This window comes from Ursus arctos, unplaced genomic scaffold (genome assembly GCF_023065955.2).
Source record: "Ursus arctos isolate Adak ecotype North America unplaced genomic scaffold, UrsArc2.0 scaffold_12, whole genome shotgun sequence".
In the NCBI taxonomy this organism is placed as follows: domain Eukaryota; kingdom Metazoa; phylum Chordata; class Mammalia; order Carnivora; family Ursidae; genus Ursus; species Ursus arctos.
The window spans coordinates 37162032-37185351 of NW_026622786.1; the positions used below are offsets into that span (position 1 = coordinate 37162032).

The 23320-nt window shown below is 34.2% G+C and overlaps 1 protein-coding gene across 5 annotated transcripts in view; it reads left to right on the plus strand.

The window, feature by feature from the left end:
- The window catches only part of TTLL7 (tubulin tyrosine ligase like 7), a 193689-nt gene extending 171155 nt beyond the window's left edge, over positions 1-22534 (plus strand). For 3 of the 5 annotated variants that reach the window (XM_048220266.2, XM_026497719.4, XM_057310531.1), the window contains exons 20-21: positions 7551-7724; positions 17734-22534. In XM_048220266.2, the coding sequence (XP_048076223.1) occupies positions 7551-7724; positions 17734-17854 (295 nt within the window). In that variant the 3' untranslated portion in view covers positions 17855-22534. Of the gene's footprint in view, positions 1-4886; positions 5023-7550; positions 7725-7815; positions 8833-17733 lie in introns of those variants that run through there. The other 2 variants (XM_057310532.1, XM_057310533.1) reach the window with 2 other exon arrangements.
- The last annotated feature ends 786 nt before the right edge of the window (positions 22535-23320 follow it).

Below are 23320 nucleotides of genomic sequence, written 5' to 3' on the forward strand. Positions count from 1 at the left end.
TAGAATACGGTGTCACCTCATCCTCTTGTCCCTGTGGAGCAGAACTCCCGGCAGCTTCTGCTCAGCTGGCCCTCTTACAGAAGTGAGCAATCTCCTGTGACCTGGGCCCCCGTCAGTTCCCTGCCCTAACCTGCTTATTCCCTGGGTCGTTGGCTCACCCAGAGCCACAGATCTCCTGTATTTTATCTCTGGCCAGTGGCTGGGATTCAAAACTCCCAAGTTTTAAAGGGCCTAGTAATGTGTGCGCCCGCTTGGTGGGGAGGCTCGGGTGTGCCCAGCACCGACCCGTTCCTGAAAAGCCATCGCACAGTGGGCACTCAGAGGCTAGAGTTTATTGTAATGCTCAGTGAAAAGCTGGAGCCAGGTTATCAGCCATCTGCACTTGACTCAGTCCCCTATTCCCCTTTGTCCCGGAAAAGCCATTGCAGAGGCTTCGATCTATTGTGGCAGACAGCAAAAAGCTGCGGCCACGTTATCCACGATCTGCCCCAGTCTGCACTCCGCTCCGTCAGTCCCGGCAAAAGGGTCATTTGGCGCGCGCACAGAGGTTTAAGCCTATTGTGGTTCACACCAAAAAGTTAAGAGGTTTTCTGCCCTCTATGAGCCCCTCCGACGCCTCCGCTGAGCTCCACTCAACGCTCCCCAGCTGGCCCTTTGTCTCTGGAGAGGACACATAAGCTCTTCCAAATGCCCTCCAGGAAGGGGAGCAATCTCTCCCTGAGCAACCCGGGGACCCACTCGCCATGACTTATTGTGAGGTTACAAACCGCTGCAATCATTCCAGCTTTCTCCCTCTTCCTGACTTTGCTCCTCCAACCCGGCTTCCTCCTCTTCTGGCTGAGCGGCTTCCCAATCCCCCAGCACAGGGCTCCGAAACTGGCCTCTGCCAGATTCTCTGGCTCCAACTCTGCAGGTTGTTTCCATACTCGTCTGATCCTCTTCCGAGTAGTTCAAAATAGTTGAAGGTTAATCTAGTTGTATTCAAAGGACAAAGCAAGTTCAGGGTCCCCCTACTACTCCCCGAATTTGGAATTCTCTCCCCCACCTCCGTGCCAAGGTAGTCTTAATGAAAAATCTCAATTACAAGTCAATATCTTTAAGGTTCTTCTGCTCTTGCCTTCATGTAACAGACTTCCAAAATATGGCTACGCTTCTGCTCCTCTCCAGACTTTCAGTCCTGCCAAAGCTGTTGTGACTCATTGTCACTTTAGCCTTAAGATATCTAAAACCAAACATTCTGCACCTCCTTTTCCTTCATAAACCGCTTCCTTTCTGGTCTTCCCTTAATCCCATTGTTATTCTCCCAGTCCTGCAGCTTTGATCATCTCAGGCGCGTCTGCACCTTTCTTCTCCTTCCCAGTCTTTATTCAGTCCTTTGCTAAATCCTGTTAGTTTTTCTGTCACAGTCTCAGTGCGGCTACGTTAGATTCTTTTTCATTGTTCTTAGCAATTATCCAGTACTTACTACTGTGTTAAATACTTTTGGAGAGACAGAGTTCATTTAGACACAGATCCTGCCCTCAAGACTCTTAAAAATGATAATAGCTACAGCTATACTACGTACTATGTGCCAGGCATTATTCTAAGCACTTTAGGTATATTGAGTGATTTAATCCGCATAACACCACTTTGGAGCAAGTTCTATGATTTATCTCCATTTTGTAGATGAGGAGACTGAGGCCCAGATAGCCACTAAGAGCCTGGTGCAACTGGGATTTGGACTCAGGGAGCCTCACCCCAGAGTTTATGGTGTGAACCAATAAATTCTGTTGCTTCTAGTAGGTGAAATACAATATACATAAAAGTAATGATTATGAAAGAGACCTAGATAAAGTATTATAGGATTTCAGATGGGAGGAATCTTTTGGTAAAAGGGCTAGGTAAAATTAATAGATTTCTAGACATTTTTGTCTCTAGTTTTTTTGTTTTCTATATCTGTTCTACTGTCAGGGTCATTTCCTAAAATCTGTAGTGATTTCCCTCATTTATCATTAAAGTCTAGACTTCTTATCTAGAGAGACACCACTATCTAACATGCTGGTTTTTTCTTATTTCTCTAATCTTCTTTCTCATTACTCTTTTACTTAAAGTTTGTTCCAGAAAAACAAACTCAATATTTTTCAAATATTTTAAAAATGTTTTCTTTCCTTCCTCTGAGCTTTTGATGTCATTGAGTATCTGACTGGGCTGCTTTCTACAACCGCATCCCTCCAATCCTTTTTGCATTATTTAAATCCAGTGTAAAGACCCAGAATATATCCCCCTTTTTGGTAAAATCTTAAACTATCACATGAAATGATCTCCAAATGTCCCCCATTTAAATATTCTAGTCATCTAGTACCGATTCATTCATACCATTTTCAGACTTATTCTCACTACTATCAGTAGCCGTTTAAAAACAGGAAGAATTTATAAGGTGCTCTGGGTTGTAGTAAAATCTGAGAGTAATATTGGCTATAAATTATTTTCTACAGAGACTTAAGTGGAACATTTGAACTATATTCTGTGGCCCATTAGTTGATGGTTCTCTGAAGAAGTTCTCTCAATCTAGACTCATAGTTGGAATTTTGTTTCTGTTTGTTGATCCATTGGTTGTGATGTGGAAATGTTGGGGTTTGGAGTTAACGACCAAGAAAGAATTATTGAGATGTGTTTGGTGCATGAAAAGGGTTTTATTAAAGCACAGGGACAGGGCCCATGGACAGGAAGGCTGCCCTGGGATTGTGAGGAGCAATTAATTATATTCTGTGGAGTTGGGAGAGGTAAAGATCAGGGAAGCTTTCAAAAGGATTTTCATATACTAAAGAAGACTCACAGGATCCTGGAGGCCTAGCTATTGTCAAGCTAAGGTTGTTTTTCCCTCTAGCAAAGCATTAGCATTAAGACAGTTGGAAGTTCCTGGAGGAATGTCATACTCTACTTGCCTCAAGTATTTGTCAGTGGGCTGCTGGTTATAAGGAAATTTCATTTAATCTACACTTCTTTCTACCTTTGTTCTCCACATCAGTTAGAATTCTGTATATGAATCCTAGCTATTCTTCAGCATGTCAGATAGTCTGCTACTGAAATTGGTGCTGGCAGTTTTGAGTCCATGAGATAATCTCCAACTCCAGACCCTAACGATTCCCATAAAGTGGTTCTTCTTTGCCTATGGGACTCCTCTTCCCTGATCTATTTTGGTAATATATTCTAATTGATTCAGAATCTTTTTCTCTTGTTCCTTGGACAATATTCCCTTTAAATTTCTCTGGTAGTATCTATTACTACTAGTATTGATAATGAGAGTTAATCGCATTTGACTTACTAAATGCCTGATACTATCTTACATATTAAATATTCTTATAATTGCTGCTTTATTATTTTGAATAAATTATTATTATTCTCATTGTACAGATGAGGAAATTAAAGCATGAAGAGAACCTGTAATTTGCCCAAGTTCTTAGAGTAACTAGGTGAGCCAGGTTGTCTGAGTCAAGAGCCCAAGCTCTTAACTGTGTGTTTTGTTGACTCTCCTCAGAGCAGCATTCCCAGTGGTTGACAGGCTTGCTTGATGTAAGTCCCATAGCCTTAGCCAAATCCCCAGCCCCATCGCACCTGAGCAAATAGAACAGGAGTAGCTTTGAGTCCAATTTGACCTCCACTCTCCATCCATTTCTCTAAAACCTTGGTGGTCTGTAGAGGTGAGTTTAACACTGGATTTTATTTTGTAGCCTTACAAATGGGTTTCTTAAGCTTCCTTAATTTAATTAAGTCACATAGTGTTGTGTGTGTTTGATTCCCAGTTTGGAGCCAGAATAGTTCTATTAATCCTTTGAATCATGTCTAGTCAATGAATACTCCTTTAACCTTTGGCCTAACTGCCTAGTAGTCAAGGTAAAAACCTACTCTTAACTCACTTCTAAAGGAATGATTTTAATAAAAGCACAACTGTCTTTCACAGTTATGTGTAAATCTTGGAAAAATATAATCCAAATAACTCTGGGCCACCTAGATTCTTGCTTCTGCCTGTCAACACCCCAATAACAAAACAAAATAAATGAACCACTCCCTGTCCACATCCAGAAACATCAAAGAATGTTGTAGATCTTTGTGGTAGGTTTCCCTAGAGTTGGCCCAGGGTTTTACTGAAGCATCAAATAGAACACACCCTTATCCCTCTTTCTCGTTCTTTCAGGCTGCTGAAGCCCATGCTCAGTGACCTTTGTTACCACATGGAACCTTTTCTTGTTATCACATGATGCTCCAAATTCTGAATGTGTTCTCTGCAGGAGAATGACTCTTGAAATTTTCATGAATGAAACTATCCGACATCTTTTACTAGGATATAGGAAGTTTAGGTGCTGTGGCATTCAAACTCGGGCCTGAGAGCCCAGGAAATGTGGCTAAAGGATGTAACATTTCAGCTGAGACTTGTAGGAAGAGGAAGAATAATTTTCCAGGTAAAACAAAGAGGAGGCGGCAGGGGCTAAATGGGAGAAGAAATGCATTGTTTGGGAAAGTCCTCTTTCCACTCAAAACAATGATATGTAAGCCCCAAAGAAGAGCATCTGTTTGGACCCTTTAGCCAAAGGCATCTTCCAGTAGAAGTTTGTCATGGAAAAGCTTTTCTTTTATAATCTTTGGGCAAGAAGAAATGGTAAGGCATATTCTAAGCAGCCCACTTCTAGACTTACTCTCCTACTTAAAAATGTATGCATCATACAAGGTGAAAATGATCTGAATCTTACTGTTCTCATATCACTTTCAATTGAATATGTCATTGTTAGTACTTTTCAGCTCATTGTTGCTGTTTATCCCGTTGGTATAGTCCAATTTTTGTTTTGTTTTGCTTTGTTTTGTTTTTACTTTCCTTTCTCCTTTCTGCTACTTAACTTTGGTCCACTCAGTCATCGATTCGGACTTCTACCAGAGACGGAGAAAGAAATGCATCAGTTTTACTTTTTAGATAACTGCTTTATTAAATGTTTTGATGAGAAAGTTGGTGAAAAATATTGGATTGCTGGATAATGCGAGGCTTTTCAAGTTTCTGGATTTCATTAATGACAACTGCCCTTTGTTGCCAGAGGTATTTAGTATTCTGTATCTTATTGTTATTTTACTAAAAAGTGTCATTTAAAGTTGTTTCCTGTTCTACATCTCTGAGGATTAGGGAGTACCAAACAGAACTTTTTAACCACTTAATTTTTCTTTTTGAATTCTGTTTTTTTGGAATTTAGATTCAGAAAGAAGGCAGATAAAACCTTGAGTTCTTTGATAAAGGCACTGGTATTGTAAATTATTTCCACATCCTTTCACCTTCTTAAAAATTTCTGTGTTAGTATTGAAAATTGAGATACTGTAGTGTTACAGGGGCATAGCACATTTACTCACTTATGCCGGGCGGTGGATAGGAGGTGAGGGACATAGTTCTAATATACTCAGTTTGAAGGGTAGATTTCCTTTGTGCAGAAAAAGTTAACCTGGTACCAAATGAAGCAAATCCTGTTCATTTTCTTTTTTTTTAAATGCGGAGTTGTGGTGTGCTGACGCTTAAATATGAATTAATAGAGTAGAATGTGGTCTTTGGCTAGGGGTGGTGAACACACACACCAAAAATTGGTAAAGGACTTCGATCCATATGTTTATTTTAAATATTTAAAGAAGAATGAGAGAATGAGAAGCCAAAGCTGGTCAAATTATAACTTACGTAGTATTTAGAATGTTACATCAAATTAGAGTGTGACTGAAGAAGCTCTTTTATCTTTCTTCCATTCTATTTGTTCTTTTCTTACCTCTATACTCCAAATAAGGAAAAGAAAAATTAACCATGATGTGTGTAACTTGATAGTGGATCTAATCAAATGGCTCCAAAGGATCAAAATAAAAATATATCCCAATTGAGAGGAGAGGATGTAGCAGTGCTCAGAATTTCAGTGGAGAAGAAAATGTTAAGCAGGCAGTCATAACACAGGATGTTTTCCTGTGTGTATTTGTATTTATATGAAATTTATATTTCTCTGGGCCTAAACATATAGGGCTTTGAAATTAGGACATACTAATTGTAAACACATTCCCTAATTAATTGGTATTCTCCAGTATTTTCCTTGATCAAATTAAGTTGGTTATACACACACACACATATAGGTTTATATGGATATATGCAAGCACATATGTATTATAGCCAGTTTTTCTTACATTTAGTATTAAAATTTATTTTAGAGCTATTTTTACTAGCATATTAACTGTTTCTTGAATGAAAATAACTTTTTTAAAATAATAAAAACAGTATTATGTTTAGTCCTGAACATCTCAGAATATGGAAGAAAATTTATTCCTTTCAGTCTACTGATTTGAATCTTACTCCTTTTGAGAAAACCTGTCATTCACAGATGACATGCTATCTTTTTAAGACCATGTTTCTCCTGAAAAAATAAACAGTACCCTTTCTACCAAAAAATACCTTTCTGAGTTTCTAAAACATTTTTAAAAATTCCAAAGATATCAAATATCCACAGAAGATTGAAAATGGAGTCTTCGAATTTCCCATTGGGAAGTACATTTCTTCAGAAAAATATTTTCCTTAATATTTTTTTCTTTCTGAAAATCTACTCTTTTCTTTCTCTAAGGGTTAAGTGAATCAGTTTATGTAAAATGAGACTTGAACCATTACAAGCCTCAAATGAAACTTTCGCCTTGAGACTTGAAAAGCTTCATTTACACTAAGGAAATAAGTTTCCTCTCTCTCTGTCTCTCTTTCTCTCTTTCTGGTGGTGGAGGGTGGTGAGGTGTTTCCTGATTTGGATCATTATGGTAAATTTAGGAATTGTAAGTACACTTATATGTATTTGTTTACCTGTGTGCTCAACACACACACACACACACACACACACACACACACACAACGTTTACCAAGAAAGTGTGTACTACTACCTGGTTTAGTATAAGCTGAGTGCACTTAAGGAGGAAGGACACTACCTTTGTGATTATAGTCAGGCAGTACTCACTGAGATAACATGACTTCTAGAATACAGAACCTGTCCCCTAGGAATATCGTGGACTTAATTACGTCTCCAAGTGTTTTGAGAGGAGTGGTCATAATCAAGGAATTCGCTTAAATTCTCCTAATACAGAGAGACCACAAATGAAATCAAAGCAAATTTTAAATTCTTTTGTGGGGTTATTATTAATGTAAAGGTAAAGACAGCTTTCTAGGAAAGCTAAAGTTTTAGAATATCTAACGTTTGAGAAATAAGCTCAATATTTTACATATACCTTAATATAGAGTAACTCATTTTTTTAGGAGGTATTGGGAAACCACCCTGATAGCTACCCACAGTTAGCATCAGTAAAGTCTTTAAAGATAAATAGTATGTGAATTCTGTGTTGTGTTTCTCAATATAAGGATTAATTTTCAAATATATGTTTGTTTTGTACCTTTCAACCATCTGCAGTCACTTCAAATGTCTGAGTCCATTTCTACTTTTCCTTATTGGTTGGTTGCTAGGTAAGTGATAAGGCCGGTTGTCATTTTTAACAGCCACACGAGGTCATGTCTGTTTCCATGCCAACAGATCCTCTTGGGAGAGTATTTTCAGTAAAAGCCCGGAGGTGGTGACCCCTTTGCAGCTCCAGTGTTGCCAGCGCCTGGTCGAACTTTGTAAACAGTGCCTGCTAGTGGTTTACAAATATGCAACTGACTCAAGAGGATCACTCTCAGGCATTGGTACTGATTGGGGTAATTCCAGGTATTTGTTTACATTTCTATACCTTGTGAGTTTTATATAAAGTAATGCCACAGTACAGTTTGAAATTGAAAGTCTCTTTTTATTTATATAGCTAGAGAAAAAGCTAAAGACCGAAAATTCATACATGCTGTTATCTACAAAAGACTTTTAACTTGCACCATCTTTACCTTTAAAGGATCAAACAAGGACAGCAACCACAAACCTTAAGGTGACAGAAATAATCTACTTGGAAATGAGATTATTTGGTTTATATAATTTTGCTTTCAAATGCCGAGTAAAAGCATCCAAAAATGGTCATAAACTTGACTTTTTTCACCAATAGGGAAATTTCAAATTTATCTTTCAGCCTGATAAGTTGAGAAGATGCCTTTAGTTTAATCTTACTCCCTTCATCATGACAAGCATCTATGGGAGGTGAATTTTGTTAAGTTTCATTTAAAAATTGTGTTTTTATAAATACTGTCCAGTTAAAATAGGTAGTTTTTCAAATCATGAAAAATAATATTATTTTTAAGCTGCAAAAATACACAGATTGAAAAAATAGTACGTCTTGGCATTTCTCTATGCAACCATAGTGTGCCCATTAGAATTAAAGATGAACATGTGATTTTATTTTTAGTATGTATAAGTTGCAGTACTACTCTGGATAGAAGAGAATAAACGGTGACTTTGAAAAACTAGGTGATAGTCAAATGATGATAGCATTCAACCAACAGTTGAATATGCAATGAGGAAAAAGAACCACCATAGCTGGGATTGTCTTTTGAAACACCCAGAAATTGATCTGTTTATTAAAGAGATCATAGGAAGTATATAATAAGGCTAACTTTTTACAAAACTGACCTGCAACAGCAAAATGACTTGGAGTATATTTCACAAAAAGTGTTGAAAGATGTATTTTTAATCTGTTTGTCTTGGATTCTGACATTATATTATTGTGGTACCTCTAATGTATTTTAACTCTCCCCCTGCAAATAGAAGCTGAGTGATCACAACAATGATAGAGGTAAAGCTAGCCATTAATATTTGAAATATGTAAATATCAAAGCAATATTCTACAGTTTAATGATTTGACTGAAGCAAATTATTGAAATAAAACTTACTTTCATTAATATTTTTGTATGATTTAAAAGAATGATGATCGTCATTAAGACATTACAACATATAAACGAAGTGGCTTCGCTTTAAGGAGTGATACTCTGGGAGCATGATCAGGAAAATCTTAAGTTCCAGTCTAGGAAGGATGGTTTTAAACTCTTCAGTGTGACTCTTGCAATTATAGATTTTATAATGCATTTTCTATTGAGGGCTCTCGTAACTTTAGTAGGCAGGCAAAATAGAATGAGGTCACTCTGGAGGAAGAAGTTACACCTTACAATTGTGTCAGGTCTTTTTATTTTCTTCCCCATCTGGTGGTCAGAAGAGATATTCCTACTCTGGAATCTTGAGTTCTGGACTTCTGATAAATACTCAGTATAGCCCCAGTATGATGATTATAAGCATTCCGGGGGGAGAGGGGTTAGTAAAACACACCCTTTATTCCTGCGCAAGTTCAGAACCATTTGAGAGAGAGAAATGTAGGAATCAGACAGATGATCATCAGAATATAGCTTCATTACTGAGTAAAGCTACACTGAGGGAAAATGGTGTAGATTTGAGCCAAGTGAGTTCTCTAAAATTGAATTATAGAATTAAATGTACAGATCCAGTCATGGGCAGAGCAAGATCAACCTAAACCTTCCACTAACACTACCCCATAAAATCTAGTTCTATTAGTATTGGCTAGTGAGCAATTAAGAATGCATCCTTTCTACAGATAGGCTGATCCAACAAGAGAAAGGGACATAGCCAAGCATACCTGGTTCCTTCTTTTAAACCTGAAAATCAGATAACTCACTCTGGTAAAAGGCCAGAAATTTGGTGGAAATTCTACTTGGAAACACAAAGAGGAGAGAGAAATAAACATGTCCTCCTAATATCTAGCTATTAAAACCCAAGTCAGTGTCACATTAACTTAAAAACATGTGAAAATTGGCCATATCTTCTTTTCCTTATCAATTAGGAACCTATAGCTTTTTACTTTACATGTAGAAGTCACTTAATTTGGTATTTATTAATACATAAATTTTACTTATGAAGTATACCTAATAAAGTATAAATTAATATTTATAAATATATATGCCTAATATAAATAATATATGAGGTATGCCTAAATACTTCATGAGGAGATATATATATTTAGGTAATTTATCTGTAAAATTAAAAGAGAAAAAAAATAGTGATAACATCAGTCAGGTTTATGGACCACATTTATCTTGACCAAAGATCTGCATGATCTTTCTAAAGAGACTTTAAAGTGTACATGCCACCCATTCCATGGAACAGAGTAGCCTTGAATCTTGAAGTCTTAGAAAAATAATAATAGGCACACCAGGTGGAAAGCCATTTCTCAGAGGTAGACTCATAATTAGGCAAATAGACTGATATATAAACCCAGATGGGTGGGGATACACAAATATCTCCATGTTACTAGAGTTCTTGGGACCAGCTCAATACTTTAACTACACTTATTTGGGAAGCTTTGGGATCTCCAAATACTTTGTATCATCAACATCTCTGTGTTTCTGTATTTCATGTACTCAACTTCCATATAAGCTCATTTCATAATGGGTTTCATGGTTGAAAACATTTTTAAAAACCACTGAGTTCAAACTTCTGCCTTTGGTAATAGAGCACTAGACTTTTGGACAAATCCTCCCTTTAATGACAACTAGGAAAGTTAGACAAAATACCAAAACCTTTGCTTGAAGACAGTGGAGAGTTAATCAGGTACTTAGTGAGCGCTTGTTAGTACTGACTAATACTTTTGATAGATTCATGGACCTAAGGGAAAAGGTAGTTCAAGACCTGCCAAAGATGGGGATGTTGGTGAACACTCTAGATTCCTAGGAGTAACAGTGTTCTCAATGTTTTGCAAGGCAAAAGTTAGCAGAATTACAAGGAAAAACAGACAAATCTACAAACTGTAGATGAAGATATATATATATATATATTAAAGATATAGAACATTTTAACAATAAAGCTAACACACCTAACCATCATATATAGAAGTGAATCCAAGGATCTCAGAATATAAAACACCAAGCACACTGGGAACTTCTACAAAAGTCAATCAGATAGTACAATAATAAAACATATTTCAACAAATTTCAGAAGACTTAAGTCGTACAGAGGGTTTTTTTCCCTGACCCCATGCCATTAAGTTAGAAAACAAAAGCAAAAAATATAATTGGAATATCCATATTTGGAAGGATAAAAAATATACTTTTAATTACCTCATGAATCAAAGAAATCATAATGGATGTAACAAAATATTTTGAACTGGATGATAACACAAATATTACAAACAAAAAATTGTAGTATGTAGACAAATCATTGTTATAGGCAGATTTATAGACTTACATGAACATATTAGGCAAGAGGAAAGGCAAAAATTAAATGACATCAGCAACCATTTTGAAAAGTGACAAAATGACATTAAAATAAACCCAAAGAATGTACAGAAAGGAAATAAAAATGACAGCAGAAATTAATAATATAATGTAACAAACAGAATAAAGAAGATCAACATGGCCAAAAATATGTTTTTGAAAAGATTAATAAAATTGATAAACAACTGGTGTGACTGATCAAGAATATGAAAGAAAATAGTTAACATTAAGAACAAAGAGACATCACTACAGATCCTACAAACATTGAAAATTTTATAAGAAAATATGAACAATTTCATGCTGATAAACTTGGTGATTTAGATTAAGTTAACAAATTCCTGGAAAAACATATATTACCAAAAATGACAAAACTTCTTGTTAGAAAGTCCTATAAAGAAGAGACTAATTAGTCTTAACTATTGAAGAAATTGAATCAGTAATTAAAAACCCTCTCACAAAGATAATTCCAGATTCACAGGTCTTCACTATCCAATTCTATTAAACCTATCCAGAGAACAGAAAAGGAGGGGACATTCTCCACCTTGTTTAATGAAGCCCCCATACCTTTCGTACTAAAACCTAACCAAGACATTATGTTAAAGGATAGTGAAAGTTCAGTGTTACTCCTGAACACAGAAGCAAAAGTCTTAAATGAAATATCAGCAAAATGAACCCAGGAACTTCAAATTGGATAATGTATTATGACCAACTTCTGTTTAGTGCATCAATTTAAGGGTGCAGTAACATTAAAAAGTGATCAATGGGATTTTAATAGAATAAAAGATCATTTCAAAAGATATAGATAAATCACTTGTTAGAATTCAGTATACATGTTTTTAAAAAATGTTTAACAAGCTGGAAACAAAAGGGAAATTCCTTAATCTAATAAAGAATAACTACACAAAACCTACAACAAACATACCTAATGATGAAATGTTGAAGGCTTTCCTTCTGAGATGAGGAACAAGACATGATTGCTTGTTACTACTACTTCTATTTAACATTGTAGCAAAGGTCCTAGTTGGTTCAATGAGGCATGCAAAAGAAAAGGCACTAAACTGAAACTCTTTACCAATGGATATGATTGTGTTCTTAGAAATCTAAATAAATCTAGATAAATTATTAAGTAAATTTAACAAGTTTAATGAAATAAGGTCAAGATAAGAAAATCAATTGTTTTTTTTCCTATATCAACAGCAAACAGCTAGAATATGAAATTTTAGGTATGATATCATTTTCAGTAGCATCAAAGAATAGTTAATACTTAGTAATAAATGTAACAAAAATGTGCAAGACTTTTATGTAGGAAAATGTAAAAAATGGGAAGATATACCTTATTCATCATTGGATCAGTATCATCAAATGTCAGCTCTTAAATAGTTCTGAACATCTCTAAATTCAATGTAATCATAATATAAATCTGAACAAATTTTGGGGGGAAGGCACAGTCTTTGACCAAAGCTTGTTCTAATATTTATACAGAAAAGCAAAGGGCCAAGAATAGATAAGACACTCTTGAAATAGAAAAATAAAATGGTAGGATTTATTAACTGTTGTGTACTGAGACTTATAATACGTTAAAGTAATTTAAGATGGTGTAATATTGTCAAAAGGATAGACAGACCAATGAAACCATTCAGAAAAGTCGTGTAAGTAGACCCAGGTGTATATAGAGAGTTAGTTTATGAGAAAAAGAGGTACATTTGATTTATGACAAATGGGAAAAAGAAATTTGTTTTAAAAAATGGTGCTGAGACAATTGGGTTTCTAAATAATAATAATAAAAAAAGGAAACTTGAGTTTACCTACACCGTACGCAAAAATCGTCTCCAATGAATTGACTACACAGATGTGAAAGGCAAAACTAAAGATTACAGAAGATAATGCAGGGGAATATTTTCATGACTTTGAGGTATGCAAAGATTATTAAAAAATAGGACCAAAAAGTGCAGATCATAAATGAAAAGATGAATTTTACTACATTAAAAATAGAATATTTATTCATTCGAAGACCCTGTTAAGAGGGTGAAAAAGCAAGCCAGTGAATGGAAGAAAGTATTTGCCACCCATATAACCTACATAAGATTCTTAGGTTGTATAAGAACTCCTACAAAAAAACTGAGCATTCTATAAAAAAATGGGGAAGATATTGGAAAAATGGGAGGGTGCTGTAATAGAGGACTCGGGGGGTGCTAGGAATATTCATTTATTTAACCTGGGTAGCAGCTACACACGTAATCATTTTATAATATTCATTAAGCTGGACATTTATATTTTATGCACTTTCAAATGTGTACTATACAATTGAGTTAAATAGTGGTACCATTATGGCCCTAGGCTATGATAGCTTGAAACATCTATTTCAGAACAGGGATGGTCTTCCCTCCTGAGGCTGATGTTCATAACACATAAATAATATTTCACCCTTGTGCACTATTTCATTGGCTCTATGCTCTGTGAGCCAGGCATGGCAGAAACTACCGGACTCTCTTCACAGATGAGAAAACTGAAAACCGAGGACCAAAGAGGTTAAATGACTTCTCCAAATCCACATTGCTAGCTATGGCAGAGATGGGACTTGAAACTAGAGCTTCCCCCAACCCGTAGCCCAAATCAAAGTTAAAGGGAAAATCCACACTCACTAGGATGGCTTTATCCTCCAAATGTGAAATAAGTGTCAGTGAGGATATTGAGAAGTTGGAATCCTCATGCTCTGCACTCACTATCTCAGAATGTGGAATGATGTGGCTGCTATGGAAAAGTTTGGTAGTTCCTCAAAAAGTTAAAGATAGAATTGCCATGTGTCCCAGCAGTTTCACTCCCGGTATAGACCCAAAAGAATTGAAAACAAGGACTCAAAGAAATGCTTGCACAACAGTGTTTATAGCAACATTATTCACTATAGTCAAAAGGTGGAAACAACTCAGGTGTCCACCAACAGATGAATGGATAAACGCAATGTGATATAGACATACAATGAAATAGTATTCAGTCTATATAAGAGGAAAAAATTCTGACACATGCTACAACATGGATGAACCTTGAAATCATGCTAATTAAATAAGCCAGACACAAAAGGACAAAATATGTTATATGATTCCACTATATATGAGGTATCTAGAGTAGACAAATTCATAGAGACAGAAAGTAGAATAGAGCTTACCAGGGAATGGGGAGGAGGAAATGGGGATTTAGTGTTCAGTGGGCAAAGAGTTTCTGTTTGGGATGAAAATGTTCTGAACCAGATTGTGGTGATGGTTACACAGCATTGTGAATGTACTTAATGCTCTGATTTGTACACTTAAAAATAATAAAACCAGTAAGTTTCATGGTATATATATATTATACCACAGTAGAAAAAAATTTAAAACATAGGATAAATATTATGATGAACTTTATTTACCTTTGTTCCCCAAACCAGGAAGCTGAGTTTATTTTGGGGGTCTCAGGGGTACTGATCTTACCACAGGAAAATCTCAGAAGGTGGGTGTAGCTTAAGTTTTCAAGGCTAATTCCCTACCGGTCTTGAAATGCTCATGTTGTAGAGATCCTCCATGGTCAGGAAGAAGTTGGTACATGACAGACCAATTCTACATCAAGTAGGACTTGGACAAAGGCATGTTTTATGTCTATGTGATGGACATGTGAGGTGGTGTACACCTAGTGTCAGTGATGAGGAGTGAGGGTAGTCTGGGGTAGTTCTCCTTGGTACCTACAAGTTAACTATTTTGTACATCGAGAGTAAGATAGAATAAAGGTAAAGCTGTAAACTTTTCACAGTTTTTGGTGCTTTAACACACTCTTTAGATACATAGTCTATAAGTGTACTTCTCAGAGATACTCTTCTGGCTAAAAACAATCAAATTGTATTATTTAATTTCATTGCAAAGAACATTTCAAGCATAATCTTTGATGTTCAGCTAGTGTGGGATGTCCCAAGAGATTTTAATGGAGATATTAAGGCAAATAATCTGTCGTGTTTCCCTGTAAAGCTTTAAAATAGCCCACAGCACTTGCTTTAGGGAAACAAAGTTTCTTCCAATGTGATTTCATATGCTTTTTTTAGTTCATACTGAACTTATTTTTCACCAAAGTTTCATTTTAGCCTTTTCTGATTCTTTTAAAAAGTTTAGGTTTGTGGAGGTACAATCTTTTTCTACTTTCTAGGTTATTTTATACTTTGTAGTTTTGAAAAAAATGAGTATAATCTTCGTATCCATTAGTTTTAAAACTGAGATTCATACAGAGAAATGACAAAATAGTACAGTTACTAAGAGCACTGATTCTGGAGTTGGCGCACATGGGTCTGAGGCCGAGCTCTGCCATTTACTAGCTGTGTAACTGTGGGCAAGACATTTGAGCCCTGTATGCTCCAGGGTGCACATCTATAACATGAAGCACACAGTCATATCTACTGTATGGAACTGTTATGAGAATAAATGAGCTAGTATTTATAAAGCAATTAGAATAGTGCTGAGTATGTAGAAAACACTAAGTATTACATAGTGTTAAATAAAATAGTATAGGTTAGCTGTAACCCTGGATTTTGTGCTTGTATTTTTCCTCTGTGGACTGGAGATCTTTAACTCAAAAGGATATGTGAATGTTATTGTAATGTCAGTAGTAACTATTGCTTGGAAGTTCTTCAAAAGGAAGTTGGTAGAAGTTATTGTGTACTCTGATAATTATCAATATAATCAGAATGCATTTTCAATAGAAGGTAGAATAACTCTCAACTAATAAAAAGCAGTGGGTTTTGATCAAACACCTTATTTTCTTTCACACCTTTGTCTTAGATAGGAAGGGAGCCTTTTCATGACAGAAGATATCAGATTAATCATCATGACTCCACTAGCTCTTGACATAATAATTAATCCATATAAATTACCCTAGTGATATTAAGAAAATAATTTATATAATCTGTGATGTGAGAAATCAATTGTTTCATTATTCATCACCCATTGTGCAATTTTGATTTAATTTGGTTTGTTGTGTATTATTTTACTGCTCTATTAACTTAATGATTTGAGCAATTATTTATAGTTTGTGCTACTAGGTAATAGATTTAGAAGATATTATTAGATCATTCATGATAAAATGATGTTTATGGATGTTATGGGGAATTCTTCCATTTTAATCTGAATGCCATATGCAGCTTGATCATACTGAGTTCATATTCTTCTATAAAATTTATATAACACAACTATAAATGTAACTTTCCATTGGCATGGAGGTATAGTAGCTATCAACATTATTTAATGTAGAATAGGTAGCTAAGAGTACTCTTGGCCTTTGATTTCTTTGCGTGTCTATGGAAGTATGATACTGTTGCTGGAAGATTCTAATGTAAAGTGGAAAAAATAAATGAGTTGATGCTCTACCAATATTGTTTATTTTTTCAAAAATGTCAAATCTCCTTCTATTGCTACCTCTGGTTTTGGAAATTCCTCATATATGTCTTTGTCCTGACTTTATAGCATGTCCTTCTTGTCATTACCAAGATTTATACTTTTAATAGTAATGTTTATTTACATTTGCTCATGTGGATTTCCTTGTGGATTTCCATTTTTCTCTAGATATATAGATTGGAGTGGCCTAATGCTAATCAGTTTTTCCAGAGAGAAACAAATTATACAGGTGCACGTTCTTATTTACAATTTCTTATTCTCAAATCTCTGAAAACTAAAAAGAAAGGAAGAGTAACCTTTTTATTGGCAAATATGACCTGACCTGAATTGGCATGAAGTTATTAATTATTTTCATCCTATCTATTGTGAGTATTCATATGTTTCACTACAGAAATATTAATGGTTTGATTTCAGGATGCTGCGTCAAGGCCCCGATGGAGATATTATATTATATATGGTATATACAGTATATCATTCTAAAATCTGGAAAATTCATGTATTCTGAAATACATTTGGCTTCAAGGATTGCATGTAACCTGTGATCATGATTGTTTCTGGTGTTCTGTTATAAGAACCGTGTGGTCTATGAATATAAATTTTATAATTATGACTTTTAGCCTTTAACTTTTTCTCTTAGATTACCTATAGTCATAATATATTGATGAAATATTATTAAATTATAATTAATGGTTCCAACATCCTTGAAACAAACAATTATTGGTAATGTGGCCAGCCAAATTCTCATATCACATGTTTTTAAGAAATATTTGACTGGTTTCACATATTATTTATAGAGATTAATGATGAATTTCAAATTAACATGAGCCGTGGAAATAGTTTCCTAGCATGTGAGTATAATGGCTCTTTATGGGATGTCTTGGGATACTAAGATCATAGTTGCATCTGTATTCAGCTCTTTAGGTGAGGCTTTTATGACCATCTTCCACCTTCCCACCTCAGTCTGGGAGAGAACATTTTTCAACGTAGGATGCATTGTTACAGTATTGCTTCTCGTGTAGCATATATAAATTATTAACCACAGAACACTTTAGTGAGAGATGTTAATATTAACTTGTTTGTAAAGTATAATTTTTTAACTGTCATTTGTAGGTATTTATTACCAGGAAGTACACAATTCTTCATGAGAACACCAGCCTACACCTTGAAATACAGTTCACCTGGAATGACTCGCTCCAATGTTTTGTTTACATCCCGATATGGCCATTTGTGAAACAGAAAGGAAGATTGCCATGGATTATGCATAATAGCAATTCATTTTTTTCCCTTCAATTTAAACATGCAAAGAAAGTGACCATTAAGTGCTGTTTTATGTATATATGACATATATGTGTGAAAATATATACACGTGCACTCAAATAACACATATATATTTATTATAATATATGAAAGAAGAATTAGCAGAAAACTGGATATAAGACTTAACCTTTCTGGAAATGTAATAAACCATGTTAAATTGTTTACACAAATATGTGAATGTCTAGAATTTGCTAGGTTTATAATTAATACCTTCCTACTAGAAATGTTATTTTTGCTGCAGAGTATATAAAACAGAATTGATCTTGAAGATCCCATTTCAATGTTAAATTATTTTCTAGATAACACTTCTTTTGACTTGAAAAAGCATTAATAGTATAATACCTTATTAATTCTCTTATATATAGTAGCCATTTCAAATGAAAAACAAAGCAAGAAGCCTGGTGTTGCTTGATGATAGGATTAAATGTGAAACGGGTTTATCATTACTATAGCACAGTGCAGAGTACTATAAAAATCTCAACCTGATTTTCCCAATATTTTTATTCCTCTGTGTGGAAATTTAGCTACTTGTGATAATGTACATTTTCAGTAAGGCTTTAGTAAGATCATACAGTGATCTAAAATGGAAGACAATCCAGTGAGTTAAAAGTAAACAAAACGTGAACTAGCTTTTATTTTCTACTTTTCATTGGGAGTCACATAAAGGAACAGAACATGATGGTAATAATAAAATCTTTCCATCTGATTTTCGTATTTCATACCACTCACTTTTATTTGAAAGTATATCTCCAATGGGTACATATGGTCAAATACAATTTCTTCTGTTCTTCAGAAGTAGAAGAGTTGACATTTCAAACTCATTTTGGTGTGATAGGATAATGTCTCACACTTATTTGGTAAGTCTCTTAATGTTGAGACCAACTTACATTGTAAAGTCTAATATAGAGTTTCACACTGCAGCATCGAAAATAATCTAATTATTGCAAATAGAAGATTCTGATTACTAGATATTATTAGTCATGGATGTACCCTCGAGAATTTTCTAAAATCAAAATAGAGGATGAAGTTTTCTTTGTGTCTGAAGTTATTATGCATACATTTCATAGCAATTTACTTCCTTTTCTTGCTTATAGTTTCAAAAACAATGAGTGAGCTTTCAGCTTTCTATAAAAATATAAACAGCACTATCATTGACATGGAAATCCTTAGAAATTACAATATTCATCTTTCAGCAGTTTGTTTAAACTTCTCCCAACAGTCTTATTTTCTCATAGATGCTAATTATAGGCAAAATTTAGGAATGTTTTACCTTTTATTATCCTAGAAACTACTTCCAATAAATCAAGAAATGGCCTCAAAGCAGGAGAACCAAGAGAAGCAAACTGTCCTAGTTTAATTTGCAAAAAAGGATAATTGGCAACCTAAAGTTGTAAGTTAGATATATTTTGCTTTTAAAGCCACATTCTGAGGCTGTGATAGGTTAAAACATGTCTTCCCTTAAATTATCACTACTTGATTCTTTATGACTACTTAACATCCGTATTCCAATAGATACTTTTCCTTGCTAAATGCATCCCAAAGAAGAATTTGTTACTGTCTTTGGGGAAAAAGAGGATAAGGATGTCAGGATAAAGGAAATTACAGTGTAACTCTGAGTGTTTGTGACTCCATTTTGTGAATTCTCAAATATATTACAGATTTCTTAGAATAAATAATGCAAAAATTGGAATATTACAAGATTATTGTAAGAGTGATAAGCAAGTAGGTCTTTTCATGAAGTATTTTAAATAATTTTTCTTTTAAGTTCATGATCTATCCATGAATGATACATAATTTCAAGTGTCTGGTATTTGATATCTATCCAGTTTGTTGGTCACTCACTTGTATTAATTTAAATCAAAATGGTTATTTAGTATGCTAGAGTGGGTGCTTTGGGACTTCTGTCTTTAGTGATAAAAGAGTGAAATTTTCATTTAAAACAAAAAAGAAGAATGTTCAACATGGGGATGAACCCTCTCCCCCTAGAAAACACACACACACGCACACACACACACACACACACACACACACTCTTGAAGAACCTTTGAAAAATAAGTTAAAATGTGTGAAACTACCCAACTAATTAATGAACAAATTTCATTTCTCTAGCTACTTACATCTGGCTTTTTTTGAGCACTAGAATTTTCTTGCTCACATTTGCATATTTATACTGATCTAGTTTGATGTGATAAAGTTGTGAATAAAAGCCATGTGCTCATTATTTATATATATTACCTGGTGTGCTGTAGACTATGGTTGCTATAGTGCTTATTCCCTAATGAGAAACTAAGAAGAGAAGATTCAGTAGTAAACCATGAAAGTCTCTTGAGGCCATAGAAATGTTTTAGAGGTATAAAATATTCCTTAGTTTTTATTATAATTTTTTTATTTGTAAGGTGAAAACATATCAATATAAGTGATAGTACGGGTCTGATTCTCTCTTCCAGAAGAGAAAGTAACTTTACTTGAAAAACTTCAGAAGTTATTCAATATTACCAGGAATTTTAATAGGGAATTTGGTTTACTTAAGATTAAAGTGTATTTTTATTCTGTTATAAAAAAAAAACCCATATCCCTACTCATTCTGTAAATCTAAGATTGGAATGCTTTCCAGAACTGTATATGATTGCAGTGATTTCCAGAATTATATAAAAAGCAACCTTTGTTTTAAATCTCATCTATGAACATGGTATGAGATGGCAGATTTGTTTTCACTTTAATTATCCAGCATTGTAATTAGTTACCATTTATGTAATCTGTTGAAGGAACTGTTGTGATTCATATTATGTTTATTTTTACTAGCAACAAATTTTATTTTACTAGCATTTCATTTACCTTGCATGTATAAAAACGAAGTTATAACAGGATCAAATATGGAAATAACCTCTGCCAGATGCAAAGATTTATACAGATTTTTTCATATGTCTAAATTAGGTCTGAATACACAAAAATAGCCTACTAATTCCTCCTCCCTAAAACTAAAATGAACCAAACTCAGACAAGCAAACAAACAAAACCCCCCCGCAACTTTCTTTTAAGGAATATTTACAGACAACTGGATGATAGAGGCTTCTAGATATCAAGGACTCCATTCTAATTCTCTTTTTAATTTGGAAAACATATGAGTGTAGAATTTTGTTATCTAACTTGAAATTTCACATTTTAATATAAATTAATCCAAATGCTTTCATCTTTAGCATGTCAAAGCCATTCTATGTAAAAATTCTTTTTAAATCTAAACATACACATATTTGGCCTTTTCAAATGTACCAAAAAATTGATAGTTGCATAAACTCTATTATTTCTAGGTTTCTGCAAAGCACTGATTCATTCTTAAATGTGTTTTCTTTAAAAAATAATAGCAATTACCTCGAGAAGAGTGACAGAAAATACCTTCCTTTTCTGTTCTGTAATGCTAATTTACATTTTGAGTCTTAGGTTACCTGGTTCTAAGGGTTAAGCAATAAAAAGTGTAACTTCTGTTAGTTGTGTTGCTGTAATCTAATGATTTTGAAAATTGGCTTTGCTCTTTAAATTGAGAAATTTATGTTTTCAAGTTCTGAATTAGTTATCTAAATATTTTGGGTTAATACTATTTACAAATAAATAAAAAATTTGGAAATATATTCATGATCAAAATTTTATTCCTTACACTGCTTTTTCTTTCTTCCTTTTTTCCTTCTTTCACATCCTCCTCCTCTTCTTCACTTTAACCTTTGAAGTTTTGACCTTTGATCAACAAAGTCCAGAAAGGATAAATCCTGCCTTTTAAATGTTGGTTTTTCCTTGCATTTTATGGTGGTGTATTTTTACCTCAACAACAATAAAACTTAGATAAAATGTGTTATTAGATCAAGTTCAGTGTGTCTGCTGAGACTTTTAGGAACCAAGTTTCTATGCCTAAAAACATTAATTGTCTAGACTATTTGAACCAAGATACATGGCTACAAATAACAGTCTTACAACCCAAAAGTCGTATATGAAAACTTACTGCACTCTTTGAGATTGCTGCCCTTCTCTTGGTGATTTTTTGCCTTGTCATAAGTGGGTATATGGTATATTAAAGAAAAACTATTCAGGTACCATATTTTGTATTAACTGGGCTGTATTGTCTCAGAAGGGCTACATAAAACTTTTATTTTATCCCCACCACTAACTTGAAAACTATTGGTAAAGTCATTGCTCAATAGACTAATATTTTTTAAATTAATAAGAAGACTTACCTTGCAAAGTAATCAGATAATGCTGATATTTTTCTTTCAAAGTTTAACAATGGCAGTTCTTGGTCCTGAGCTGGTTGGTTCGTATAATTACTACTGTACATGCTACAATATCAACTCTTTATAGATTTGTTGAAGATTCTGGGTTTCAAGATTAGCTTGAAAGCAATACATTTGCTACCATGAATCATGACTCAAATTATCCCCATGTGTTTACTACCTGTATATGAATGCAAATGTTGTTATAGAAAATATGCTTGAAATGTCAACACAATGTGCAATTAATATTGCATTGTCATGCTTCAGCATGTGATATCTGTATGGTGAAGTTATTTCAATTACTATAATAAAAAATGTTTAACATAAGAAAGCAACAACATGTCATCAAATGGTTATTTCTGTCTTACACACACACACACACACACACACACAGACACGCACACACATACTTTTTAGTAGTAGAGGAGATTGGTTCTAATTAAGCTTTCAGGTGATGAAATATGTTTTCACAGTAATTTTCTTCTGCTGTGCAGACAGCAATAGCACTATGGGGATAACTTTCACTGCTATTAAAGTCAGGTTGAGTAAACAAAATTGGTGTCAATTTTTCTCCTAGTTAGCTGAAAGGCAGACCTTTTTAAAATTTAGAAATGACACTTTTATCTCTCTCTAGATTCACTGACTATAACAACAGTATTACTAATCTGAATAGAATTATGTCAGTATCTTAGTTATGACTTTCATTTTTCATAGAAATTTATAGTTTTATCATTGTTAAACATCATACTATGCCTCAATAAGAAGCATATCCTAGTCTCATTGCTGTTCATACCATTGTTTTTTAAGATGTTTCTATAGAAAGAAGTGAAAATATTCTTCCTTTAAAGAAAGGAAGTACTTTGGTTAAAAGTCTTTTCATGCGGTAGTAACATTAATGCCATGTATGACTTAGTTTTTGGAATTCACAACCACATAGTATGAATATTGACTTTTAAAAATATGTATTTTTAAAATTTGCCATTATTTTTATAAGGTTAAAGTATTCTATGAATGCCTTAAAAGTTAATTTTTTGACTTTTTTTTTTCAGTGACAGATAAAGATGAGATCAATGTGGGTAGTTTGGTATCTCCCTATTTTATAAAATAATTTGTAAGATATA